Source organism: Psittacula echo, assembly GCF_963264785.1.
Source record: "Psittacula echo genome assembly, chromosome: 1".
Taxonomy (NCBI): Eukaryota; Metazoa; Chordata; class Aves; order Psittaciformes; family Psittacidae; genus Psittacula; species Psittacula echo.
The window spans coordinates 130,086,082-130,114,014 of NC_137735.1; the positions used below are offsets into that span (position 1 = coordinate 130,086,082).

General features: G+C 42.2%; 2 protein-coding genes across 11 annotated transcripts; both read left to right on the forward strand.

The window, feature by feature from the left end:
• Positions 1-3,691: 3,691 nt before the first annotated feature.
• On the forward strand, positions 3,692-17,313 carry HSPA14 (heat shock protein family A (Hsp70) member 14). 4 transcript variants are annotated; one of them, XR_013958740.1, is made up of 15 exons: positions 3,692-3,760; positions 3,850-3,930; positions 4,031-4,113; positions 5,103-5,151; positions 5,724-5,817; positions 5,934-6,024; positions 7,126-7,230; positions 8,005-8,166; positions 9,032-9,187; positions 10,890-10,992; positions 12,305-12,517; positions 12,928-13,101; positions 14,151-14,221; positions 15,716-16,432; positions 17,178-17,313. XR_013958740.1 is itself a non-coding variant. In XM_080637695.1 (14 exons), exons 1-14 carry the CDS (start codon positions 3,704-3,706, stop codon positions 15,792-15,794), a joined length of 1,518 nt encoding a protein of 505 aa, XP_080493821.1. In that variant the 5' UTR covers positions 3,692-3,703; the 3' UTR covers positions 15,795-16,570. The 4 variants fall into 4 exon arrangements, 1 of the variants encoding a protein (XP_080493821.1); XR_013958741.1 differs by lacking the exon at positions 17,178-17,313 and having other exon boundaries at positions 12,977-13,101; positions 15,716-15,780; XR_013958742.1 differs by lacking the exon at positions 17,178-17,313 and having other exon boundaries at positions 12,977-13,087; positions 15,716-15,726.
• Positions 17,314-17,550: 237 nt separating this feature from the next.
• On the forward strand, positions 17,551-27,601 carry SUV39H2 (SUV39H2 histone lysine methyltransferase). 7 transcript variants are annotated; one of them, XR_013958745.1, is made up of 8 exons: positions 18,264-18,392; positions 18,601-18,746; positions 19,720-20,391; positions 22,107-22,286; positions 24,006-24,135; positions 24,665-24,780; positions 24,996-25,145; positions 26,711-27,601. XR_013958745.1 is itself a non-coding variant. In XM_080637724.1 (7 exons), exons 1-6 carry the CDS (start codon positions 17,564-17,566, stop codon positions 24,772-24,774), a joined length of 1,257 nt encoding a protein of 418 aa, XP_080493850.1. In that variant the 5' UTR covers positions 17,551-17,563; the 3' UTR covers positions 24,775-24,780; positions 26,711-27,601. The 7 variants fall into 7 exon arrangements, 5 of the variants coding, with proteins under 5 accessions (XP_080493850.1, XP_080493852.1, XP_080493849.1 ...); XM_080637724.1 differs by lacking the exons at positions 18,264-18,392; positions 24,996-25,145 and adding an exon at positions 17,551-17,582; XM_080637726.1 differs by lacking the exons at positions 18,264-18,392; positions 24,996-25,145 and adding an exon at positions 17,551-17,582 and having other exon boundaries at positions 22,140-22,286; positions 26,711-27,600.
• The last annotated feature ends 332 nt before the right edge of the window (positions 27,602-27,933 follow it).

A 27,933-nucleotide genomic window follows, 5' to 3' on the forward strand; every position in this document is an offset into this window, starting at 1 on the left:
ATTGTTTGTATGTGTAAAGTTCTCAGACTTGACAAGAGTAATAAAGTTATTCAGCTAACTGTGACCATCAAAGATGTGCCTAGAGATAATAGTGACTGATACAGTCTACTGCAGTTCTCAAAACAGCAATGAGAATATTACACATTTCTTGTTTTATTAGCACAGACTGTCCATGCAACTATCTGTGGCATGTTTTGTTCTTACTGTAAAGACTATTATATATGTTTGATTTTCAAAATAGACAACAAAGCCTTGTCAAAGATGACCTGTGCTGGTTCTCTGTTCTAGCTATGAAGTAGGTTTGCTATGTTTCATTAGCTTTTAGCGCCTCCTTACTCCTGCCAGGAATAATCGGCAATGGGCTGAGTGGCAGCAAAGAAGAACCAAACTGGATCTGCTTGGATGAGGTTCATATCTTCAGTGACACATTGCTGTTAGAGAAAGCTGGATTCACTGGCTAACTCTCATGGGATACTTCAGTGTGGGCCAGCAGCTCCTCCAGTGAACACTGATCAATGTCCCAGGCACAGGCTGAAGGTTTGGCTGGTTGGGGTTGTAAGAAATCCAGACTTTGTGATTCAAGTCTGTGACGTGGAGTGCAATAAAGGATGCTTTATTTAGCAAGCACTCAAAGGTTCTTAAGGAAAAGAGAAAGGAAGCTAACATTCTGGATGTACAAGCTAAAACCAAATAGATGTTTAATATGCTTTATGTCTTCTAAACTATAAAAAAACCCTTGGATGTTCTCTAATAAGCACTCTGGTGTAAGTAAAAAAATAAATCTTGCTTCAACTTCCCTGCAAACCTCCTGAGCTGCCAAACAGACTAAATGCTGCGGGTGAGTGTAGCGCTGCAATTACATGCTGCATTTATGCCACCTACAGGCACTCACTCCAGCTTTCCAGCAGGTCTGCCTGCCAGACTTGCTGTGTGCAGTGAGCCCTGACCCATGCAAACATCCTGGTTAACACAAGTCTGTAATTCATCTGATCAGCTGAATTTGCCTCCCCACATCATTTAGGTACTGGAATTAAGAAGTAATGACAATCCTGACATCAACTTATCAAGTACCTTTTGCAATGGGTGGCGTTAGAGCAAACCTAGGAATCACATCCAGCAAGTTTGGGGGTGATACACAGACAAACCTCCCAGCAGCGTGCGCTCCTGTGTATAAAATAAGCAATGCAATGAATAATGATGGTGTCATCACTTCAAGGGATTTAGGCAATGAGTTTGAAGCACTTTTTTTTTTATGCAAAAAAACCTTGCTTTTATGAAGGCAAGTGATGCAATAGTTTTCCAACATAGACATCAGCATCTCCTCAGGGACTGTAGTGACAGGATAAGGGGTAATGGGCTTAAACTTAAACAGGAGAAGTTCAGGTTAGATGTAAGGAAGAAGTTCTTTACTGTGAGGGTGGTGAGGCACTGGAATGGGTTGCCCAAGGAAGCTGTGAATGCTCCATCCCTGGCAGTGTTCAAGGCCAGGTTGGATGAGGCCTTGGGTGACATGGTTTAGTGTGAGGTGTCCCTGCCCATGGCAGGGGGTCAGAACTGGATGATCTTAAGGTCCTTTCCAACCCAAACCAGTCTGTGATTCTATGATTCTATTTTCAAAGCTGGTGAAGTGCCCCATGGGGGACCACTGTCCAGGTCCCCTCACTACTGGAGTCCTCCACAGCTCTGCTGAGAATTGACTCCAATGGCTCTGTGCACATCCCCAGGCTGGAGACAATGACAGGTCATGGTTTTGCTGCTACCATCTCAGCCTCCTCAGAGCTTAATTTCCTAAGATTTAAGTCAGAACACACACAGGATAATGAAAATAAGTTCTCTCATCCTTCCTTCCTCACCCCAGGGGACAATTTAGAGTATATACTATTTTAGAACAGCAAACAGTCTGTTGTTCAATACAGATACTCGCTTCTACTTTAAATATGATGTTATTTAAAGTTATGTTATGTTTAAAAATGTTATTGCCCTTCTGTTGTAGTCTCTGTGATATCCCTACAGTCAGCAGCTATAGTGCCAGGGAATCCATATCTGTATTCAGACCTCTCAGGCTGTCTGCAAGCAGCTCTTGGTAGAGAATTAGCTTGGGCAAGCTCAATTGTACTGCATCTGATGGTGGCTGCCCTGGTTTTGATGGCTGAGATGTGCCACAAACGAGTAGAGAAGGGGCAGCTGTGATGCTGTGAAGATTTGTGCCACTGCTTTGTTAGCTGGGAACAATGCTAAGAGGTTTCAGCAGAGCATCTGGCTGACCCAGAGGTGAGTGTTGCAGGGGGGAGTATGGTAGGATTGTTTGATGGAGAGCCGGGCTTGTTCAGCCTGGAGAAGAGAAGGCTCTGGGAAGAACTTAGAGCAGCTTCCAGTGCCTAAAGGGGGCCTGCAAGACATCTGGAGAGGTACTTTTTACAAGGGCCTGTAGGGACAGGACAATGGGGAATGGTTTTAAGCCAAAAGATGGTAGATTTAGACTGGGTATTTGGAATAAGCCTTTCCCTGTGAGGGTGCTGAGGCGCTGGCACAGGGTGCCCAGAGAAGCTGTGGCTGCCCCATCCCTGACAGTGTTCAAGGCCAGGTTGGACACAGGGGCTTGGAGCAACCTGCTCTAGTGGAAGGTGTCCCTGCTCGTTGCAGAGGGCTGGGACTGGAGGAGCTTTAAGGTCCCTTCCAACCCAAGCCAGTCCAGGATAAGGAAAATCTTTACTTTGGAATGACGCAGTGAGGTGGTACTGCAGGGTGTTTGGATTCCCTGTAGAAATGAGAGGCAAACAAGCACAACACCTGCAGCACCGCTGTCATCTTAACCATGAGAGGCCATGAATACAAGGTGACCTGCTCCCCATTAAAGGCACAGAGAGCTGCTCCGTGACCATGACAGGGCAAGAAATCTGAGGAGCCCAGATGGCCAGGATGAAGCGAAATCTGTGTGGATGATGTTAAATTCCCCCAGGATTGATTACATTTCCCTCTTTAATATTTACATGTTCGCCATGTGCTTCATTGCCCAAACTAAATCATGAGAGATGCCACTGACATAAAACATACACCCCCAGCACAGGCTCCATTTGTCATTCTGCATTTTAACCCGTTTCCTTTGCCCAGGTAGCCAACAGCATCCAGCCAGCGTCAGCACGACTAAGGCAGTGATTGTTCCCCTGCACTGGGCACTGGTGAGGCTGCACCTCAAATCCTGTGTTCAGCTCTGGGCCCCTCACTACAAGAGAGACATTGAGGTGCTGGAACGGGGCCAGAGAAGGGCAACGGAGCTGGTGCAGGGCCTGGAGCACAAATGTGATGGGGAACGGCTGAGGGACCTGGGGGGTTCAGTCTGGAGAAGAGAAGGCTCAGGGGGGACCTTATCGCTCCCTACAACTGCCTGACAGGAGGATGGAGCCAGGAGGGCTCTTCTCCGAGTAATAACTAATGGGACAAAAGGTGCCGGCCCCAGCCCCGCCAACCCGTCGCCCCCCCCCCGGGGGCTGCGCCATTGCCATGCTTGATGACGCCCTCTCTTAATTTTTCTCATTGGCCGTTCCGCCCTGATGACGACACTTCTAAGCGCGCCTCTCCGTGATTGGTTGAGGGTTGAGAGCGGCGCGGGCTTTGATTGGCGGCGGGAGAGAAGAAGGGGAGTGGATTGGTTGGGCGCGCGGTGCACTGTGGGGCGGCGGGCTGCGTGGAGAGGGAGGTGCTCATGGCGGCCATTGGTGTACACCTGGGTGCTACCTGTGCGTGTGCTGCCGTATACAAGGTGAGGGGACCCGGGGCGAACGGGTGGTTTGTGATCACTTTTGGACCTTTGGGGTGCTGCCGGCTCATGGGTGGTGTCTCTGTCTGCAGGATGGCCGTGCCGACGTGGTTGCCAACGACGCCGGGGACAGGGTCACTCCTGCGGTGGTTGCGTTCTCGGAGAGCGAGGAGGTGAGGCTTCCCTTGTGTGTGGTGGACTGGGGAGGGACGGAGGGACGGGAGCTCGGTGCTGCCCTCTGCTCACTTCTGTTTTTTCTTCTTTTCCATGCAGGTTGTTGGCTTAGCTGCAAAGCAAAGTAGAATAAGAAATATTTCAAACACTGTAGTGAAAGTGAAGCAGATCCTGGGGCGGAGGTAGGAGAACGGGTGTGAAAGGGAAGGTGATAAGGGTGGGTTTCCCTCTTAAAGCTGCTCTGTGAAATGTAGTCTCAGCGCTGGTGTTGAAGGCATCTTATTCTGGTGTGAGATTAATAACAGAAGGATAAGTCATATCTTGAAGATTCATTATATTATGAATTTCTCATTCTGTTTTTCACTCCAGGAGTACAGAGATGTAGGATTTTATGTCTGAATTTGTCTGTGAAAATCAAATGGTGAAATTTAGTAATGAGTTGCATATATTCTTTTGATATACACTGAGGTTTCTTAACTAAGCCATCTTGTTTTTACCTGCGTGATTTCCTGTTGCTAAAACCCACTACAGTTTTACTTGCATGAAACTTTGTATTGCTTTTATTACAACTGTGAAACACATTGATGTAATGCCTGTTGTGATTCTTCAGTTAGTGGAGCTGTGACAGTTTGTGCTTGCAGGTACAGTGATACTGGAACTGAACTTGTTGGTTCAGGTCTAACATCAAAGATGTGACAAAACTCGGTGATAACCTGGCTGTGTGTTAGAGCCCATTCACTGAAAGGACTTGTGAATATGATGTTCATTCTAATGTATTTCTCAGCACTTTCCAGATGTGTAACTTCACACAGGTCATAGAGGATTAAGGATGGTCAGTTTATTGCTGTCGGATTATTTCAGTGAAGGCAACAAAAGTGCCACTGAAATCTTTATAATGATTGTTTGGGATAGCAGTTTAGAACAATGTGTTGGAGTTTGTTTTCCCTTTTCACTGTTTTTTCAATCATTTGTTCGGGGAAAGGCATTTAAGAAATACAAGCAGTCAGAACTGTTAGTTTTTCTTCTCCTACATAAATGTATTCATACACTGGAAATGGGAATTTTGGTTGAAGTAGATCTTCATCTGCTGTAGATGTTATAAGGAACATCAGCAAGATGAATTATCCTTGAGCATATGATTGATTTTGTTATTTTCAATTTGTTTTGATAGCTCTGATGATCCACAGGCAGAGAAATACATGGCAGAAAGCAAATGTTCAGTGAGTATGATCTATTTTTTAATGTTTTTCCCAGAATAACTTGTATCATCTTATACTTCTTGTGTTATTTGTGCCATGCCATGTTTGTGTTCTGCAGTGAGGTCCGTTTTTTGCTACATAGAATGATCCTTTTTATAAAATAGAGAACTTAACCATGGTCTGAGATCTGCCACTATAACCCAGTCCAACAGAAAAAATACAGCTCTCTCTTTGCTATTGCCAAAAAGGACAATTCTAAATATATCTGGGTAGTAGCATCGTGGTGTTTCGTAGCAGGCAAATAGATTTTGTTCTAAATGTTGGCTTTGTACTGAGTAAAACTTAATAAGAAAAGGAAGTCTTGAGTCAAATGCAGTTCATATGAATGTCACTGTCATGTGTGATGGATAATGCAATTTATTTTGTGAATCACTGATAGTATCTTGGAAGCATTTATTCTGTCATCCTAGAGTTTGAACACAGTATTTACACAGTCCAGTGCTTTTCACTGTGAACAGAAACTAAATTAAACATTACTTTTTGTTGGAAAGCAGGTTATGTGTCTAACAAATGTTTGTTGGTTTTGCTTGCAGGTAGTTGAGAAGAATGGAAAACTTCAATATGAAATAGATAATAAATTTATTACCCCAGAAGATGTGGCAAAACTAATTTTCAGTAAAATGAAAGGTAAGTATTAGTAAAATCATAACATGTTTTAGTTAAAGCTGTCCTCATATTTTTAAGATGTGGTATACTGTTTCTTTTGCTTTTAATCAATATGTTCTGCCTGTGTTTATAAACAGAAACTGCTCAGTCTGCATTGGGCTCAGATGTGAATGACGTTGTTATCACTGTACCATTTGATTTTGGAGAGAATCAGAAGAATGCCCTTGGGTAAGAGGATTAAGATTTTCCTGTTATTTAATATGCCTAAAGCAGACCGGCTGGCAGCTCAGCAGTGGGAATTCTCCTGCTGGACTCCTGTCAAAACATTGGGATATTATTTGAATTGGGAAAATTTGAAAACAGGAGATTAAATCCTGACTTTAGAAACTTTTCAAGGAATTCACTGTTGTAACCAAAATGAGATTCCAAGTCAACTGAAGTGAAAGAGAATATTGGTATCATCCAGGATAGAATGTCATTTCAGATATGAATCTTCAGTGTCTCCTGGGATATGCAAATTGTTTCTCAGCCGCCCCCCCCCCCCCCCCCCCCCTTAATTTTCCATCCCTTCATGTAACACCAAACCAAGTGGTGTTCCATAGCTATTGAGGACTATTTTGTCAAAGAGTAGATAACTGAATACACAACTAGTATTCCACTTGGAAATTCTGTTTGGAAGAAGTTCTGCTGTAAAAGTCTCTCCGTATGAAACCATAAGTAGACTTTAAACCGAATAATCGGCAGCTTCTGTTTCTTGCTTAACTGTCACGAGGTACTTAAAATGCATTTGAATTTGGTCATAAACCATTGGTGAGCTGGGAGTTTGCAGTATGTATAATGAAACTAATGAAACATCCTGTTGCTTTGGTGTACAAGTTTAAAAATAACTTCAAAATGGAGAAGAAAACTTGCAAGAAAACACGTAAAGAAAATGTTACAAGTGAGGTATGGTGACTTGATTTGGAAGTAAAACCAATTTTCATAGCATGATACCTGTTGAAGTCATGTTCCAGGAACTTTTAGAACCACATCTAAAGATAAATTGCCAACTTTGATTGAGCTGGTTGAGTGGGGTTGATGTTTATGTGTGGTCTGTAGACTGATACATCAGTGTTTCCTTTGACGATGAGCATGCAGCAGATCCAGCTACCTGAAGAACATGGTAGCAACTGAACATCTTGATACCTTTCTTTTCCAGTCACTTAGCTTTGTTAATACCATGCTGTAAACAAGTGACAGTGTAGTGACGTGTAGTTCAGATGAAAACTTAATAGCATGCATGACTATAGTGAAATCATTAAAATAAAAAGAACTGTTCCCTTATCACAGGGAAGCAGCTGCAGCTGCTGGATTTAATGTTATGAGATTAATTCATGAACCATCTGCAGCTCTCCTGGCTTACGGAATTGGCCAAGATTCACCCACTGGGAAAAGGTAAAATCCTGGTATTTTACTTCTTAGATTTAAGCTGCTGTACTTAAGTCCTGAGAAATATCAAATGAAGGAATGCACTGCTCCCTTAGCAGTCAACACACAATGATTGGAGGCTTGGTTTTCTCTTCTTTTCTCTCAGTAAAGCCAATAACAATTTAGAAGCTGTAAATCCAGAGTGGTTTAAATACCTTTGTTTTGGTTTTTATTTTGTCTTTAAAGATTTGTCCCCAGATTCTGTCTTGTTATTTAATGAGCTGATTGGCTTGAAGAAAAATCCATCCCTTCTTAAACAAATTTGGGCATAGCTGGTTTTTAAGCGAGGGAGATGGGGTCATTTACATACACTAGCAGAACTGAAGCATTGTTCCTGGGTTTAAGGGTTCACTGGGTTTCCCTCATGAATATTTAAATAATTCACGTAATTTTCAAATACCAAAGACTGCTGTCAGTTCAAACAGATGGGTTTTGTCTTAATATTTTTTTACCCTTCTCATACAATTCTTGCCTATAACCTTGAATGTAATGTTCAATTCTCAGTTGTATTACAGGAAAAATGCTGGCTGCTTTCACTGTTCTTCAGGGGACACTGTCAAGTAGTCAGTAGTACTAAGGTGCATTAAATACAAACACCCCAAATCAAAGTCACTTGACAAAACTGGTTAAAACCTGCAATACATGATATGTCAGTAATGTTTTTAGACTGTGTATCAAAGTTAATATAATTTTAGATGGCTTATTAATGCTAATTTCCTTTTTTTTTTTTTTTAATGGCAGCAATGTGTTAGTTTATAAACTTGGTGGAACATCACTTTCTATCACAGTCATAGAAGTGAACAGTGGGATATATCGTGTGCTTGCTACAAACACAGATGATACCATTGGTGGTGTTTGCTTCACAGAAGCTCTAGCACAACACTTAGCTTCTGAATTTCAGAGGTAGGTACTGGATACCAAGCATGGTGCTGTTAGTACAGGAACTTCATTATCTGATGCTAGCTTTTAGAAAGATCATTGTCAGATGTAGCAGATTGTGAGTGAAGTGGCTCAAAGATATTAGAGGAACAGTCAGTTGTTCGGGGCCAAGGAGGAAGACTGGGAAATACTTGGGTTTGGGTTGATGTTGCCTGAAGTTGTTGTTGAACTGTAAGGGCTCAGCTAGGAACCACTCTGTTTCAAGAGATGTACGTGACTACAGGCTGCTTATGTCCTTTCAGTCACAAGCTTTTGGGATGCCACGGAATTCACCTGTGTGGGTTTTGTTTGGTTTTCTTGTTGGCCTAAGGGGCTTGGGTTCTCAGACTGGAGTCTGTGTGGCGCATCATCCTGTGATGAACAAATATGAACAGATGCATTACCATTAACTCCAGTGAACTTGAGGTGGTCGGTTGCATAATTCCACAGAAAGAGACTGTCTGCGTGAATCATACTACTTTGTGAGGTGTCTCATTTTCAGTGTTTTATTTCTTCTTATCTGTGGTTAAAATGGGTTAACTTGCAGCCCTTTTCTAGCTTTTCTTTGCAGTTATGGGATTTGTTCAGCTGAGAATCTGTTCAGAAAGACTCAAATCTGTATGAGCAACACTGATGCCCAAGGTCAGGGTGCCTCTGCACAGTGTTCTTTGGTTGAAATTGAAAGACCCTTTATTTTTTGGGAGCTTTAAATAGTGGCATTGTAGATAATACTAAAATGTCTACAGAAAAAAGTTCAATAGCTTTAACCTGGTTTTCCTTTCAGGAAATTAGCCTGATCACAGAAACTCCTGCATTTCTAAACTGATACCTCTTCTTTTTTGCAATCTAGGTCTTGTAAACATGATATTAGAGGAAATCCCAGAGCCATGATGAAGTTAATGAACAGTGCTGATATTGCAAAACACTCTTTGTCAACCCTGGGAAGTGCAAACTGTTTTGTGGATTCATTGTATGATGGATTGGATTTTGATTGTAACGTGTCCAGGTAAAGTGAATCTTGAAGCTATTGCCTTAATATAAAATGAATGTTGTGGTTTAACCAGGACAACTATGCTTGAAATCCTTCTAGGTGGTATCTAGTATGTTCAACAGGATTTTGTTTTGGTGACATCAGTTTTAGAAATGAGATAGAAGACCAACTTGCTTTTTTTCAGCTTTGTTTCATGTTGATGGTTCTGTAGTAGTGAGGGTAGTAACACTAATAATATTGCCGTAACGGTTAGACAGTAAAGTACAAAAAGGCACAAGGAGGCCTTTGGGGTGTGGTTGTTGATGAAAGGGGAGTAGATACTGTCATTACTCAAGGTAGTTCCACCCCCTTACTGGTTTTGTTATCACAGAATGGTTTGGGTTGGAAAGGACCTTAAGATCATATTTTTCCAACCCCTTGCTGTGGGCAGGGACGCCTCACACTAGACCACGTCACACAAGGCTCTGTCCAGCCTGACCTTGAACACTGTTGCTGTTGGGTTTTCCTTAAACAGGGAAGGCTTTTGGACTCCTTAATCTAAGTGAGCTGCAGAGTGACAGGAGTCACAGATGTCTTGATGTTGCCTCTTTATGACAGCTGGAGTAAAAGATGGTTTGTGTCTTTTTGCTCATACTGCTGTGTCCTCCTCTGAGCCTCTTCTCTCTTGAGGTGATCTCTCATTGAGTGAGATGTTCAGCTAATTTTGATTGCTCTTCCAGGCAGCAGCAGCTTTGGCAAAATAAACCACTGTTCAATTCCAGAAGTGTGCATCCACTGCTGCAGCAGTTGGAGCTGGTAAAATAAGGCATAGTGTATTTGCGAGTGTGAGAAGCAATACTGTGTAACTTGTTTTGGCTCAGTGTTGGGTGAGGATGCCAGTCCTGTGGATTGGAATTTGACTGCTGTATTCACACAGGGTAAAACTTCCTTGTCAGGCTTGAAAGAGCCTGAAACAAGCACAAATTTGCTTTTCAAGTTGCTTGAGTGCAAATCAGGACATGGCTTGATTTGTCTCTGGAAATTCAAAAGGCACATTTGCATCTTTGTGTCTCCATTTTAAAGGGAACAGAAGTACTTCCAGGATTGTTGCTTTTTTTGTCAGATATGGATCAAGACGACAATACTGGGTTTTGTCAAGACAGCAGTACTGGATTTTTCTTTACAGTACACTGAAGAAGAATGAGTGTTCCATTTGGGTGTTAATAGTGAAATCAGTAGCACAGATATTTTCACAACAAAAATCACTTGGTCAAGATTAATAATTGGGAAATGGGGATTAAAAAAAAAACCAACAAAGCCCCAACTCTTTAGTACCAGGTATAACTAGAAAACTGAAGTAAATTCTGTTCTATGCATTAATCATAGAATGGTTTCTGTTGGAACGGACCTTAAAGATCATCTACCTACAACCCCCTGCCACAGGCAGGGTTACCTTCCACTAGAGCAGGTTGCTCCAAGCCCCATCCAACCTGGCCTTGAACACTGCCAGGGATGGAGCATTTACCACTTCTCTGGCCAACCTGTTCCAGTGCCTCACCACCCTCAGTAAAGAACTTCCTCCTTATATCTAATCTGAACTTCCCTGTTCCAGTTTGAACCCATCACCTCTTGTCCTGTCGCTACAGTCCCTGATGAAGATATATTCTTTCATTTCAGGTATTTGTCTTTAATGGATGAGATGACACTGACTGATTGTTTTTATTTTTCTTCATTGTAGGGCCAGGTTTGAACTTATCTGTTCTCCACTTTTTAATAAATGTGTAGAAGCAATTAAAAAGCTCTTGCAGCAAGTTGGATTTACAGCAGATGATATTAATAAGGTAATAATAGAAATCACTTGGCTGTAGTATGCTTTATAACTCCACAAGAAGAATATTTATGGGGCCTGTTTTCTTTGCAGACAGAGATTATTTCATTACATGCTTAAGCATTTTTGCTTAGATCCAACAAAGTATATAGACTCAAGATCTTTAGAACTCCTCTCTTTACTTTGATTATAGGTACCTGAAGTTAAGTATAAGGTAGAGTCAGAGTCATAGAATCAGAGAATGGTTTGGGTTGGAAGGGACCTTAAAGCTCATCCAGTCCCAGCCCTCTGCAACGAGCAGGGACACCTTCCACTAGAGCAGGTTGCTCCAAGCCCCTGTGTCCAACCTGGCCTTGAACACTGCCAGGGATGGGGCAGCCACAGCTTCTCTGGGCACCCTGTGCCAGTGCCTCAGCACCCTCACAGGGAAGAACTTCTTCCAAATATCCAATCTAAATTTACCATCTTTCACTTTAAAGCCATTCCCCCTTGTCCCTGTAAAAAGCCCCTCTCCAGATTTCTTGCAGCCCCTTTAGGCACTGGGGCTGCTCTAAGGTCTCTCCTTAAGGAGCCTTCTCCAGGTTGAACCAGCCCAACTCTCTCAGCCTGGCTCCAGAGCAGAGCTGCTCCAGCTCTTGGAGCATCTCTGTGGTCTCCTCTGCACTCAGTCCAACAGCTCCGCATCCTTATGTTGATGGCCCCAGACCTGGATGCCTGTAAGAGGAGGCTTGGGGAAACTAGTGCTGCCTACAGCTACCAAGTAGGAAGGTGTGCACAAGACACAACCTGACTTACTCCTTTCTATAGGTGCATGACAGAAGGGTTAGTGGCAAGCAGCACGAGTGACAACACAGGGAAATTTTAGATACCAAGAAAAGAATTTGTAGTGTAAGGGTAATCAGGCACTGAAATAAAGACCTGCAGAGTCTCTAGAATCTGTATCCTTGGAGGTATGGTCCTAAGCAGCGGTAGTAACTGCTATTGGTCTGGACAGAAGGTTGGACTAGATGACTTCTGGAGGTCATTTCCAACTTGATGTTGTTTTGTGATGAACTCCTCAAGTTTTAAAAATGGAGCTTACTTCAGTAAGCTGATGCTTACTGTAAGAAACACTTTTTTCAAGACACCATTCAAACTTGCAAACTCTTTCTTTTCATTTCAAATACAGAAGTAACAGAAGTCGGGTAAAGATGGCATCAATTTTATTTCTAACATCTGCAGATGGTAAAATACCCCAGAGCTGTTTGTATTTCTGTACTGCAAGTTATGATCTGTCTCTTATCTGTCAGAAGAAAGACTTGAAATGATTAAGGCATGTTTTCCAGGTAGTCCTGTGTGGTGGGTCTGCTCGAATCCCAAAGCTACAGCAGCTGATCAGAGACATTTTCCCAACTGTGGAATTACTGAATTCAATTCCTCCAGATGAAGTTATTCCCATTGGCGCAGCCATAGAGGCAGGAATCCTGCTAGGGAAAGAGAATCCTTTGTTAGAAGAAGAAGCACTTATTGAGTGTTCTGCCAGAGATATTCTTCTTAAGGTAAGGCTAAAATGATTTATCATAGAAAGCTTTACTGCTGCAGTGAACATAGAGAACTACTTATGCATGATTGATGTTAGACAAACAGTATTGTTTTGTTATTAATAATTCTACAGATTGGCTGTAGATCAGCAGTGAGTCATAACTTCTGTTTATTGACCAAAAATTGACAGGAAAAGCTGCCTGATTTTAAGGGGAGATAGATTTGAGTCTTTGCTGTGTTGTAATAGCTGGGCTTTTATATTTATGTCAGTTGCATTTCTTTATGCCAATTTTCTTTACTTGTGATGATAAATGTGGCAGAGAGAATGAACCTGGCATTTCTTCTCTCATGAAGCACTGTTGTAACAATTCCAGCTCTGTCAAGTACTTAGACAAAGGCATGAGTTATCTTTGTTTTCTTTTTAAAGGGAGTAGACGAGTCAGGGGCTGACAAATTCACAGTGCTGTTTCCATCAGGCACACCACTACCAGCTCGAAGGCAGCACACCCTGCATGCTCCTGGAAACACTTCCTCCGTGTGCCTTGAACTGTATGAATCACTGGGGAAAAGCCCCATGAGTGAAGAAGGTAAATTTGCACAGGTGAGTATATGCACATTCACATGCACCTTTAGTATCAACCACTTTGAAATCAAGTAGATCTGTAAAGAAAACCTGAATTGTACCACATTCCTACCAGAGCTTCTGGTTACAAAATTAGAATGAGACGTGTCTCATTGGAAATGGTCTTTAAACATTCTTATGTAAACGTTAAAAAGAGCTTTAATATTTCATAACACAACATTGAAGCTTCCCTTTTGAATTTCTGAATGTCTGGCTGTGTTTGATGCTTAGCATCACTTAGCTTAGTAGTAAGCTAACCTGGGATGACAGATCATAACCAGTCATTCCAGTAACACACAAATCTATAGCATGCTAGAAATACGACTGCTGGAGGTGATGATTTAGCTGGTGTCTCTACTGCCAGTTACTTCTCGATCAAGAAGTCCAGTCTTGATTCTTCCAGTCTTCCTGGATTGGACAAGGTCTTCGTATTAAAGACCACATTTGATTTTTTTTTTTCACAGTGGTAAGATGATAAATCCTTCCGCAGTATAAAGATAGTTACTCAGGAGACAACCTATTGGGAGAATATGGCTTGTTTGAAATGGTGACAGTGGGTTCACCTTGGCTGCAGGACACTTAAAGCACTGAGGAGGGTGCAGATGGGGCTGAAATGGATGGAATGCTTGAGAAAATTGTTATTCCACCTCAGTCCTGCCCAAAGGTCTTCAAGGGGATAGGGAAAGGATGTTCCCTAATAACTACAGAACTGATCCTAAGTAAAGGAACATGCTCAGCTCGTACTGTAGTCTGTGGAGTTGTAGGTTGTATTTCCAGTTGTATTCCAGCTATCCTGGTGATAGATCCTGAAAGAAATCCACTGAAACAGTAGTGGAAGTAGCTAAAATAGAGATTTGCACTACAGGTGAACACAGTCCAGCAGGGCATGCTTTGATGTTGAATTACTAGTCTGAGCTGCTAAATAGAAGGAATTGATTACCTTGGCTATTGTGTGATTTCCATTAAACTGCTGTGCAAGGTTTAACTTAAATTCTAATCAAGTTCTTTTTTGGTTTGTTTTTAAATAGATTGTACTCCAGGATTTAGATAAAAAGGAGGATGGCCTACATGATATACTGACTGTCCTCACTATGAAAAGGTACCCCAAACATTTGTTGTTCTGCTGGTTAACTTGCTGTGTCATGCTTCTGACAAGCAGTCTTTTCTCCTCTTACAGAATGCTTAATTTTGTGTTAAGAGATTTCAGGGTCTCATTGCTTACAGTGTCCTGTGTCTTAGCAGGGGTAAATTCTGCAGGTACCTTCTGCACATTCATTGTTGGATTCCTGAAGAAATAAAACTTAACACAATTTTAGGGTTGTTTTTTAGCAGCTTTTGAAGCGTTGATCAGTTTAACCGTGCTTGAGAGCAGTCATGATCTCAAATTCCCTATGGAAGGGGGAGAGGTAGTTCTGAATGCCCACACACTCAGATAAAACTGAAGTAGAATCTGCATTAGTTGTTAATGAATCCACAAAGGACCTCTCCTGCAGCACTCATCTGTGATGAGAACCTGTGGCTCTATCCTTTCATAGGCAGGGTTGTTAAGCATAAGAAACAATGCTACAGGATATCAGGCATCATAAATCTTACTTTTACAGAATTACCTGTATATTACAGGGAAAATACAAAGTATTTCATGGCAGGGTGGGGAATGGGGATACCATTAAAGTTAAGAAAAATCTCTTCAGGCCTTAATGGGAGTGCTTGTACTCATTTGAAATAGTCTAAATAGTTTATAAAGATAGCAGAAGGTGGAATTTGGAGTACTTAGAACATGTTTGTTTTCTGAGGACTGCCCTGAAGTTCATGTTGCTTTTTCTAAATCACATGAAAGTTGTCTGGATGTTGCTGAAAAACTAAATCCCTACTTTCTATTTGAGTTCATAATACTTCATTTCCATATGGTAACTATCAGATGTACTATTGATAGACTTCACCTAAAATACCTTGTTAGTCATGCGGAGATTTGCACTTAGCATTGGTAAGAACAACATCTTAGGGATTGTACGTGCAACTGTGTAGTGCAGGAAACCTGCATTATTTTAAATGGGGTCAAAGATAGGAAAAGTTCACTAGAACACCTCCATTTCTGTCTAATGATGGAGTAGGATTCAGTGTTGTCTCTAGTTCTTGGATGTTGAAAATGCACGTTTTCCCTGTTGAAGTTGATCCTTGGTACATAAAGACTATTTCTGCATCTTAAAAGTCAAGTTCTGATGCTTTGTGAAGATGTGCTTATCTGTTGTTTGTTGCTACAGTTCTCAAGATGAATATTTTGAATGATAATATTGCATATTCTATTTACAAGCCTGTGCTAAATAAACTTGGTTACAATATTTAAGCGTGTTTCCCAATCTGTCTTCTTGGCAGATGTTGGAACATGCTTTAATGGAGGGCAAGAACTGCACATCTAAGTACTCAATAAACTCAATTCAATTTACTGAAGCATGTTCTTCCCTGGATATTCTGAAAAATAATTGTTCTTCCTTTTGTCTGTATGAAAACGGTTGTTTATCTTCTCTGGAACACGCAGTAACATACTATGTGTTGTGTTGGGGTAGACCTAAACATACCTTTCTCTTTTATCTAGGGATGGCTCCTTACATGTTACCTGCACGGATCAAGATACTGGAAAGTGTGAAATCATCACGGTTGAAGTGGCATCATAGTCTTTTGGGGAAGGAAGTTGATTTTTGTCTTTTGTTGGTTGTTCTGCCAAAGCACTGACCCTGAGATGTCATTCATGATTCTTACAGGACTGTAATAAACTGAAATAGTAATTTGCCACAATGTCTGTTTGGAGTGGAAAGTGTGGTGCTAACCGTTAACAAAGACACGCAGACAGTGAGCATTGAATTACAGCACCCAGTTTCAAAAAGGCAGAAGGCAAATCCTGGTGCTTGTTACCAAACCACAGGCAAGTTACATAGTCTAGAGATTTTATTTTTTTTTTTCTTGGACTAACTGGGTCATGTACCCATTGAACTAGAATATATGTGACTTTAACAGCACAGCATTGAAGCAGTGAGAGCTGGGCTGGTGAGAATCCACTCTAACTATACCAAATGCTACTGAGATCCTGCGTGGTCTCGATGCTGGCCTCTTGAGCAGGATGTGAGGTTTTTGTTTTGTTTGTATTTCTGGAGTTACTGTAAGATGCTTTTGTGGTGTGACCTCGACAATGTGTGTAAGGGTTATATGTGCTTATTTATGTTATTAATAAAATACATTTTCTTATGCAGCTCCTGACATCCTCCATTCTGTACGGTGCTGTTCTAATCCATATGTTGCATATATTGGTTTGGATGTAAGTTGGCAGCTTTTTTAATTTTAGGTAAGAGGGTAATAAGGAGATAGAGCAGGCAAGTGAAGTTATGGGAATTGAGGGTCTCAGCCTGATGTGCAGTTAATGGGCAGTAGCTCAGCCCTGAAAGTGGGATGTTAGAAGGGCAGGGGCCTGCATAAGAGAGTCCAGAGGAGGCCATAAAGATGCTGCAAAGGCTGGAGCAGCTCTGCTCTGGAGCCAGGCTAAGACAGCTGGGCTGGTTCAAGCTGGAGAAGAGAAGGCTTTTTAAGGGGAGACCTCAGAGCAGCTCCAGTATCTAAAGCGAGGCTATAGGAAACCTGGAGAGGGGCTTTGGACAAGGGCCTGTAGGGACAGGACAAGGGGAATGGCTTTAACCTGCCAGAGGGGAGATTGAGATGAGCTCTTAGGCAGAAGTTCTTCCCTGTGAGGGTGCTGAGGCGCTGGCACAGGGTGCCCAGAGAAGCTGTGGCTGCCCCATCCCTGGCAGTGTTCAAGGCCAGGTTGGACACAGGGACTTGGAGCAACCTGCTCTAGTGGAAGGTGTCCCTGCCTGTGGCAGGGGGTTGGTGCTTTAAGATCTCTTCCAACCCAAACCAGTCTATGATTCTATGTTATCTTGTATAAAGCTCAGAGCAAAGGATGCCTGCCTGGAGTTGAAGAGACCAGTGTTCAATTACCTGTTTCTCTACAGCCTTCCCAAATTGTCTTGTATTTGCAGAACGTGTATTTCAATATTCTTCAACAGATGCTGCCTAGCATAGATCTAACCTTACTGCAGATGCCTGTACTGCATGTCTTATCAGCTTGGGCCTGGAGATTGAACTTGTGAGGCTTCCCAAAGCAGAGGAAGTGCTGGGAAGATCCTGCCTCCTTTACCGTACGGCCTTTGATGTCTGCAAAGTAAGTAAATACCTCACCCGTTCCTGTGTGAAAACAAAGGGCTCTTATAAACCCATCGGATCCTCGCTCCGCGCCGCTCCCGCCCTTCCCGGGCCGCGAACCCTCAGAGATCGTTGCCGCCAAAGCCATTTGCGTGCCCCGGGGGGCGGAGCGGCGCAGGCGCGCAGCCGCGCTCTGCCCCCTTCCGGAGCGGGGCGGAGCCGCGGGGGTGTCCTTCCCCCCCTCCCCAGGATGGAGGGCTGGCGAGGAGGTGAGGGAGCGGCGGTGTGCGCGGGGGGCGGCCCGGTCCGGTCCGCAGTGACTCCTCACTGCTTTCCCGTCCTTCTCTCGGTGCCGGGCGGGTAGGCCTCTCCTTCGCTGTCGGATGGTGGGGGCCTGCTGCAGGTTCCCCTTCCCTTTCACCCAGCTCGGAACTATTGCCGTCTCCCTCCCTTTCCCCGTCCCGCGCTTAGCCACCCGGCCGCGCCTTCGGGGGGCTCTATCCTGAGGGAAGGCGGGGGGCGCCTGAGGTGAAGATGGAGGGCGGGAGGACGGGAGAGGCGTTAGGGCCGCGGGAGAGGCGTTAGGGCCGAGGGGGAGGCGCCCGCCGCCCCCTGCATCCGGAGGTGAGCGGCGCCGGGGCGGAGGAGGGGGGTCGCTGAGGCGGGAAAGCCCCGCGGTGTCCCCGGGTGGAAGTCGCGTCCCAGCCGCACAGGAGTTCCCGGGTCCCGTTCCGCTCTTTTCTCCCTTCCCTTTCCCTCCCAGCGCTGTTCTCTGGGCTCTGGCCGGGAGCTGGCACGGTCGCCGTCGCGTCCCTTTAAACCCGCCGAGCTGACCAGGCAGCCGGATCCTTCTGGAAGAACGCTGTGGATCCCTTCTTTTCCTCGTCCGGTCACCATGGTTGCATCGCAAGTGCTTGATTCCATTTGAGTAACTGCAGATATTTGGCGGGTTTACTGAAGAACGTGACCGTAGTTCAGTTACGGCATGCTGTAATGGCAGGGAAATTACTTTGTTTCTTAGTGCAGCTTTCACCCCTGGAAGTCTGTGCCCTCCAAAATGTTTGTTGTTTCTTGTAAATGTAAGTACTGAACAGAATAAAGGTGCAGGGAGGGAGCCGCTGACGTGTTTTTCTTTACCCGTTAGAGAAGGGTTGAGTTTGACGGCTGTAGTTGTACAAGAGACTCGCGCTATCGCCAGTGACAATGTGGGGGCTCTGGGGTAAGGCGTAATGATTTCAATTCAGCCGAGACATTAAATAGGATTCTCTACCAATTTTCTTATTGTAGCTTGGTATGTACCATGTCTAGCTTCACTTGAGACCCTCCAAGAATTATGTAGGAAGGAAAATCTCACATGTAAATCCATTGGAATCACCAACAGGAGTCTAAAGAGTTATGAGGTGGAATATTTGTGTGACTACAAGGTAGAAGAGGTAAGAGAAATACAGACCGATTTGATCACTCTTTCAGCTGGAATTCAGAAGCGAGCCGAAGGTAGCTTTGCTCTTAACATAAAGCTGCAGGCTTGTGAGGACAAGGCTTTTGCTGACGTTGAATGAAGTATCTATAAAACTTTGAACTGTAAACAGAAAGTGGTACAACTGCTGCTTTGGGCATGTCTAGGGAAAGGGCTTTGTGTTTTCTGAACCTGTAGAGATGTTAGAGTATGAAATGCTTCACCTTTGCATATCTAGAAGTTAAGCAAGATGCTGATGCTTTTAGGTTTTAGCTTGGTATGTATCACGATGCTTCTCCTTTATTTGCAGGTAACAGTCTGTATTCCTCCCTTGCCTGTTGTGTGTTTGATGAGGAGTTAGGGCCATGTGCTGCAACTGGATTCCTACGGCTTCCTCGTGCCAGTGAAATTCAGTCTCAGGATTTGGCCTTTAACAGTTATTTAGCCTGTTTTAAAACAAGTACCGAATGTATTATATACACAGTATTATGTGTTTTGAATGGATTACTCTTTTGGGAGGACAGTTAATAAGGCAATGAGTGATTTTAGAGATTTTTTTTCTAAGTTTAGAATTATTTCTGTGTGTGATACCACTATGTTCTGCTTGTGCATAAGAGTCATACAACTAAGTTGGCATAACTTAACTGCCTTAACAAATGAGCTTCCTCCAGGTATGCTGTTAGCAGTCAGAGTTCATCTCAGCTGTTTATTTCTTTGCGCTTAGAGATGATACATAAAGTGTCCAAAGTTGTGCTATAAGTTAATGTGCAAACAAAAAAGTTGATTTTCTTCTCTTTTTCTCCCCAAATCTGATTGCTATGGGGACATCAAGGCCTTCTGCACTGCATGCTGCTGCTTAACTCCAGAGCTCTTATGTTTGTGTACTCTCTGATGCTGGACTGCAGCAAAATGAAACATGGCTAAACCTGTATCTGTTTCTGTATTTTAAGGGCACAGAATACTATCTTGTGAAATGGAAAGGATGGCCAGAATCTTCAAATACATGGGAACCTCAGAAAAATCTGAAATGCCCATTGCTTTTACAGAACTTTCTTAGTGACAAGAATGAATACTTGTCTCGGGTGAGAGAAGGCAAAGCACTGAAAGTGAGAAACCATGTTAAAGCTTTGAATCCTGCGGTCGCAGATTACATTGTAAAGAAGGCTAAGCAAAGAATAGCACTTCAGAGATGGAAAGAAGAACTCAACAGGAAAAAGAATCATAAAGCAATGATCCTGGTAGAAAACACTGTGGATCTCGAAGGCCCTCCTTTAGACTTCTACTACATTAATGAGTATAAACCTGCTCCGGGAATAAATGTGATAAATGGAATAACGACTGGCTGTGAATGCACTGACTGCCCTGCTGAGAAGTGCTGTCCAAAGGAGGCTGGATTTATTTTGGCTTACAATAAACAAAAGAAGTTGAAAATCCAGCCTGGCTTGCCCATCTATGAATGCAATTCCTTTTGTAGGTGTGGGCCTGACTGCCCTAATAGGATAGTACAGAAAGGTACACCCTATTCTCTTTGCATCTTCAGAACTAACAATGGCCGTGGTTGGGGAGTAAAAACCCTCCAGAAAATTAAAACCAACAGTTTTGTGATGGAGTATGTTGGAGAGGTATGTATTTATCTCATCTAGATGAGTTATTTACAGTAAAGGAAATGTTGGGAGAAAATCTTGATGAGCTTTCTCTCAGTTTTAACACTTCTTGACTTTTACTGTATGATATGTAAGTTTACTTTTAAGTAGAGAAATAGAGTAAGTAGGCATTCAAGATGACTGTCCAGAGTGTTCCTCTGTTCCAGAGCAACTGTAAAAGGTTCAGTGTAAAGAGAATACTTACCCCATATATGACTACAGAATTATTTTAGGCACATGTCCTAATAGTATTTCTAAAAACAAGTCCTTTTCTTTCACGGTAGTCATAGTCTTCATCCTTCCCTGATCATCCTTATTACTGTAGTTTTTGCTGTCCTCAGGCATCGTCATTGCCAAACTCCCCACCCAGTGCGTCAGTCCCTTTCTGTTTTGTTTGAACTTTTAAGGTAGTATATCCAAACATACTGATTACTTTTGATGAGCAGCAAGAATAAGACTAGTTGTGTGGACATTACTTGTTTACTCAATCTCCTCCTAGTTCAAACCGGATTGTAATGTTACAGAAGACTCATCTCAAGTTACTCTTGAGATTCTGTACTGCCTTATGTTTATCTGGTCCAACCTCTGCTCAGCTTCAGGGCTCCTTGCAGCCTCTCTGACCCAGTCTGGTGGGATTTCTGCCACAGATTCGCCTTGCTACCAGGTTGACTCAGGAATTCCTTCTGTCCCTTCATATAAATGTTCATGGTCTTAAACTGGTCTCCCTCTTCCCCCAGATCTCACTTCTCATGTTCATACCTTGCAAACATGCAAGAGGTCAGTCAGAATATCTCTGAGGGCTTAGTGCAGAAGGATGATGGTGTAATTTTGTTGCTTAAAGGGAAGTGTGTATGTACACTTTCACCTAAACCTACTTACTTCCTACTTCTAAATTCTCAAATCTGATCTGTCAGGAAGATTTTTGGAGGGATTTTTGTCCAGTTCCACCACATTTTGTATCTGTCTTGCTGCCAAATTGCAGTTTCTTTGATGAACAACAGTGCATGTTGCTTCATGACACAATGAATGTAGCAGGTTGTAGATGGAGTTTTTTAAGTTGTTGCTTCTCTCAGAGGTGACACTAGTTCTCTGGAGATTTTGTGGATTTCCGCCTTGTGCTAGTCTGTCAGAATTGTCATGAACAGGATCTGTCATTGCAGCCAAAAATAGCAGAAAGAGATGCTTCTAGGGAGGGAGGAGATGAAAACTGGGCTGTAAATGTGACTGGGTTAAAGACTGACACCTTTTGATCTTTGTTCAAAGGGAGAAAGTTAAAGCTTTATTTTACATGAAGCAAACAAGGCTTTCTGGGTCTAATGGCAAAATTGTACTTACAGAAACTTCAAGTAGAAAAAATAGATTACATCTGTCATCATCAAAACTCTGAATAGAAGGTGCTAATATCTTTTTTCTCCTGAGACAAGGTAGTGCTGTGCATCAGCTGGAGATAAATTACATCCAGAGGAGCCTCAGTCACGGATCAGTTTAGCTGCATGTGTGTATTCATAGAATAGTTTGGGTTGGAAGGGACCAACCCCCCTGCAATGAGGGGCATCTTCATTGAAATCAGGTTGGAGATGGAATTCTGTTTCCACATCAAAAAGTGACTGTGGGATTCTTTTACCAAGTAAAAACTTTTCTAACTTGACTGTGATACTTGTTTTAATTTAGTAATAGTTAATAATATTATATAGGTTTTGTTTTTTCTCTCTTTTTTTCTTTTTAAGGTGATTACAAGTGAGGAAGCAGAGAGACGAGGCCAGCTCTATGACAACCAGGGAAATACATACTTATTTGATTTGGACTATGACTCAGATGAATTCACAGTAGATGCAGCTCGCTATGGAAATGTGTCCCACTTTGTGAATCACAGCGTAAGACCTTGTTTTGTGTACTAAGAATCTGGCGAATTACCCTGATTGTGCCAGAAATATCTTCTCCTGCTGTAAGCATTTTCTTACCATAGGCACAGTGTTTCTGAAGTAGTTTATTTCATACCAGCACAGTCTGGTCAGGTAGGTGACATGATAAATAGAAAGGAATATTTCGCCCTAGGAGCAGTAAGACTACCTACAAAAGTATGGGAATGAGATGCTGCCTGAAGAGGGCACCTGGTAGGACAGGGGTTGTCACTGTAGACAATCAAAATGGGTTTGGTCTGGCTGTGTTTTCTTCCAAGTAACTAAAAGAACTTTATAAAAGTACTTAATAGAAGAATCAAAGATGGTAGGAATTGATGCATTATTCTGTAGCAGGCAGGAGAAGGGGGTTATGCTGAATTTCATTTCAGACATTGGTAGAGGAGAAAAAAGAAAATTCATATGCTTGCATAATCAGGCATTAGAACAGGCTTCCCAGGGAAGGGGTGGAATAACCATCCCTGGAAGTGTTCAGAAAGCCATGTAGATGAGGTCCTTAGTGACCTGGTTTAGTGGTGTACTTGGCAGTGCAGAGGTAATGGTTGGACTTGATGATCTTAAAGGTCCTTTCCAACTTAGTAATTCTATGATTCATTGATATTTCTTCTCTGTAGGTACCTTTTTTCCTCCTAAATCTAAACTTGCCAGAGAACTCTAAAGTAAATTTTAAACAGGGCATTTTTGTAGTGTTTTATTTTGTGTTTAACTGAAGTAGCTAAAGCAATAAGGCTCAGCTGTATTTGTTAAAGATCCCTGAACTAAAAAATATGTTATTTCTCACCAGTATAGTGTTTGTGAGCTATGCAGTCAGTGTTCTACAAATACAGTAAATTCACATCTTCAAAACTGTGAGCTAATGGTGTTTGTATTTCATGCAGGGAATTGCCAGGGAGAAGGGTGAAGAAGAGTTTTAGATACAGACAGTTGCTTTTCACTTTTGGAAATGGAAGTGTTCTCACTTTAATTGTAAAATGTCAAACTTCACTTCTGATTCTTTAATGTGAGATATATTTTACTGTTAAAGAAGCATGCAGGGTTTAACAGATTGTCTCAGTGACTACTGATTTCTGACACTTAATCCAGAGAAAATGATGAAGTGGTTTCTAGTTCCTGCTTGGTGTCATTTATCCTCCTCCTGCCATGTAGCCCACGGCACATAATTCAGAAGCCAAGCAACTGAAGGTAGAAATTCATGCATGAAAATATTATTTCTGGCCTGGAAGCAATGTTTAAAGCTAAATACAGATAGGGAGTGTGTGGTGCTTGAAACAAGAGGTTGTTTTTTCTTTTCTGCCAACTTTAATCCTTTTTATGGGTTTTGTAGGTAAATACTGATCTCTAAATGGAGCTTTAATTGTTCTCTTTGCCACCTTTTTTTTTGTCATTTTTTGAAGGTATCTTCATTTGGTTTTTTTTTAATAAGCTGTTGCATGTAGCCTACATGCTGTGTAAGGGCCTTCTTGAAAGGACTTGCCTCTCAGCTGTGAGTGTTCTCCTTCAATGCTATTTCAAGAATGTGATTTGTTGATTTCAGAACATAACTTACTTCAGACTTCCATTACTGAGAGCAGAACCAGTCCTTCCTTTCCCGTGACCATGGTTTACTTAAGCACTTGCTTGAAACTCAGTCTGTGTTTTTCCTAACAGAAACCACATTAATTTTTTCCCTTACAGTGTGACCCAAACCTTCAAGTCTTCAATGTGTTTATTGATAACCTCGACTTGCGTCTTCCTCGAATAGCACTGTTTTCTACACGAACTATCAAGGCTGGAGAAGAGTTAACCTTTGACTACCAGATGAAAGGTCTGCAGGCTTTAATGCTGTTCTTGCAGGAGGTTTGGGGCAGTGGTGGCTTTTGTTGCAGCTTGACTGATGATAGTATTTTAGTGCATCTTCCTAAAATTGTAGAGCAGCCATCATATGTCATTGTATGCGGATTGTCTGCGTACAGTCTGACATGCAGACAAGATTGTACCCAGGAGCTTTAGCTTTTGGCTCCTTCAGCACTGCTAGCTCACAGCAAGGGTTTGTGGTCAGGATGCCTGCCAAGGCAAATTATAGGAATGCTCAAAGCAATGGTTAGGCTATCATTAAAAAACTCTTTCCTTTGTTTACATTGATATTTCACTGAAACTATTAAGTAATCTGCTAGTTACAGAGACAGTAGGAACAGCTGAGTTGTCTAAGGCACCATAGGTTTCTTTCTGGTTTCTGTAGGCCTGGGTTGGGGATGTAGGTCCTATGGCGCAGTTCAGGCTGGAAGAAGTACAGTCCAAAGTTGACTTCAGTCTGTCTTTCAGAACTTCGTGATTTGTGTTTATCTGTGTTGCAGGTTCAATAGATCTGACTTCAGACTCTGCTGATGGTCTTAGCCCATCCAGAAAGAGGATCAGAACTGTGTGTAAATGTGGAGCTGTGTGTTGCAGAGGATATCTCAACTGAGTTCGGGTATCCAAAGTCACAAATATTTTGTTCTCTTTACAACGTGTTCTAAGAAGACTCTTCTTTCACACATGTATTCAAGTATTCTTACATCCAGTGTAAATAAGCACAGTGAATGAAAGGCATTATGTTTGTAATTGAAATGGCATTGGCCAAAAAGAGATGCAGTGTTTCAGGCAGATAGAAAACTGATAACGGGGATTAAAAATTATCTTTTCTAGCACTGTTCTGTAGGAAGCAGGAACATGTGTGCTGAAGAACCTCTTTAAAATGTACCTTGATTGGAATACTGGAGTGTGAGCTCACAGCCGTAGGCCGATGGGGAGCTGATGTCAGCAGGATGAAGTGACGTTACTGTGAGAATTCTGAAGGTGTTTGATTTGAATCCTAACTAACTCATAGCTGACACTTCTTTTGCTGCTTTTGTTGTATAAGGAAAAGCTTCATGAGATCAGCAATAACCTTTATGGCACTGAGGTGGATTAAGGGCAACAGCCATCAGACTGTGTCTGAGTGAAGCTTCACAGGAGCACAAACTGTAAAATGCCATTGAACTCAGTCCAAGTCAGGCAATTGGTCTGAGCAGATTCCAGATGTAAGATGAAGGTCTTGAATGCTTTTTAGGTGACATTCTGTTATTTAGAAGTTTTATACGTGGGAGTTTCTTCAGTTGTTACATTCTGATGTTTAGGTAGGATGCTATAGGAGCTCTGCTGCTCTACAGGGAGTTTGTGAGCACGGGACTATGGGTAGTGACGCAAGATGGCTGTTTGCGGTCCCTGTTGAAACAAATTACTGGCTACGGTTTGGCAATAGATAACACAATAGGGAGAGAAGCCTATTGTCTAACAAAGCTGATGTGCTCAGTTATCCGTTAGGTGCACAAATACCCTGGGAGTTGATTTGTATGCACAACTGGTTTTGATTAAATTTTTACATACTGTGACTATTTTTTATCTAGTGACAGACTTCTAAGATACTAGGCCTGTATTTTCTTGTTGCAAAAATGTTAACTTCAGTGAAGTTAGACTAGGGGTGAGTTTACCCATTTGCTGTAGACATTTGTAAGATGTTCTTGAATGTAAAGGCTGAGAAATGTACTGTTCTTCAGCTGTATGAGTTGTATGGGTTGTTTTTTTTTTTTCCTAATTATCTTAAAGTTGTCTCGATCTGTTCATAATGTATGCAAAGTTTTGCTTGGCTTCATGAACACAAAGAGCAGTTAAGGTAGGTTATGAAGGGAGTTAAAGCCAGGGATGATTTAAGTGCTTTTCTCATGGATTAAAAGCTTTTCAAACTTGCATATTGCTTACAAATCATGTTGATAGGGTCAGGCGGAATAATGTTGTTCCATCAATGGATGCTATGTATCATAGGTCAGCTCGTCACCTTTATAAGGTGCATGGCTGTTGGCTCAGGTGAATGAAGTCAAGTACCCAGCATAAAACTGTTCACTTCATTTGTTAGAAAATGCCTTAAAAGTCACATTAGTTACTAACACTCCAAAGAAAAAAAAGCATGTTGGTTGTTCACTAAGCAGCACAATTGACCCGGCTCTTTGGCAGACAGTGGAATTTTATACACTACTGGCCAAAATCAGCTTTGGTTGGGGTGAAGAGTGTGGGCCACTGAAGTGCTGGGTCAGTTTTGTAGTCTACAATACAAAGAGATGTGTGTTGAAATAGAAACTTTATCTGTTTAATGACTAGGAGAAAATTGGCTTAGAAATGAGAAGGGTTTGATGGTACCAGGCTCACCTATATCCACGCACTTGGATCAGTGCTGAACGCACTCAGTTTTTATCATGCCACATCCCTAACCATTTCATTTAAGATTATATATATATAAGTTTAAGTGAAATGTGGAGCTTTAATGTCAGCAAACTCGAGATGATCTTACATCATTTGGAGTCATTACTGCTTTCTCTTGCATGTAGCCCAGCGGAGCGACGCATTCCACATGGATGGAATCTGCAGTTTCCAGCTCCTTAATCCACTGCTGTCTGCAGCCTTCCCTGTTGGAACAGGATGGAGATGAACTTCGTAGTAGTTGTACATGAGTTCAGTGGCTGCCTTGTCCAAGGAAAGTGTGTTACCACCAGCGTTGGATTATCGCTGCTGTTCCCTGAGGTTCTCTGTTACCTTTTGTGTTATAAATAAAGGCTCCTTAATTTATATCCAGGAGGTAACAGCAGTTTGTATTTATCTGAAGTAAGCCCACATATCCAGTTTCCAGGTTAGAGCCTTGAACACTATTTTGTACTCGGATATTCCCAGAGCATTCAGATTGTGATCAGTGAATGAGCTTAACAGGACACTGTGTCACTTTTAAAACTCCTCCCACTGTTGTTAGGAGCTTTGGGGGAAAAATTGCCAAATTGGAAAAGAAGAAAAAGCTATTTTCAGTTTTTTAAGGAGCTTAAACCAGACCAGCTTCTGTCCTTGTTCTGCTTTGTGGTCTGCAAGCATCAGCAGGGCTGCCAGCTCACATGTGTAGATGTACCTCTTGGAGGCTGGTCACCTGTGAGCTCACCTCTCACTGTTCTTCTGTTGGCTTTCATTTTAATTTTGGGTGGGTTTTTGGTCGCAAATCTAAAGCTGCCAGATCACCGTAAGAAAAGCTCTTGTCTATTTATTTAATCTCAAAAGTTAAGTCAATCTTTTGGTTCTTTCTAATGTATGGTTTAGGACTGTGTGCATTAGAATATGCAGTTTGTAAGCTCAGGAACATTTTCTTTTCAGGATGTGTGATCTCTAGTATTGCTATCTTCCTCTAGGTTTTGATAAAATAAATTAAATTTAGTTTTTCTCTTGTTGTTGTCATTCTTAACCACAAAAAAACAAATAATCTCAACCTGTCACAATGCCTAATCACAATGAGCTGGAGCAGCAGGATTTAAGACTACAACCTCTTAATTCCTGTACCCAAGTCTTCTAGCACTGTAAGGACTGTAGAAGAGCAATGGTGAGGAAGTGATGTGTTTCCTATTCAGGTTATGGCAGGTAAGAACTGGTATAAATTTACACCATTGACTTGTTACTCTACATTTAAGCACACTGTAAATGCAGCCCTGAACTTCCGTACAGAGAGGAGCTAATGGAAGAAGTTCTGCTCTGTAGGACTTTATTCCTGGAGGTCATTACAACAGCAGGTTCACTC

What these genes read in the sequence shown, in the direction of transcription:
- HSPA14 (XM_080637695.1), top strand. Translation starts at nt 3,704, where the DNA reads ATGGCGGCCATTGGTGTACACCTGGGTGCTACCTGTGCGTGTGCTGCC. An exon ending in AATTTTCAGTAAAATGAAAG is followed by an intron (nt 5,818 to 5,933) that starts GTAAGTATTAGT and finishes GTTTATAAACAG; the next exon opens with AAACTGCTCAGTCTGCATTG. An exon ending in GATTCACCCACTGGGAAAAG is followed by an intron (nt 7,231 to 8,004) that starts GTAAAATCCTGG and finishes TTTTAATGGCAG; the next exon opens with CAATGTGTTAGTTTATAAAC.
- SUV39H2 (XM_080637723.1), top strand. Translation starts at nt 18,371, where the DNA reads ATGTTTGTTGTTTCTTGTAAAT. An exon ending in GTGACTACAAGGTAGAAGAG is followed by an intron (nt 18,747 to 19,719) that starts GTAAGAGAAATA and finishes CTGTATTTTAAG; the next exon opens with GGCACAGAATACTATCTTGT. An exon ending in CCCACTTTGTGAATCACAGC is followed by an intron (nt 22,287 to 24,005) that starts GTAAGACCTTGT and finishes TTTCCCTTACAG; the next exon opens with TGTGACCCAAACCTTCAAGT.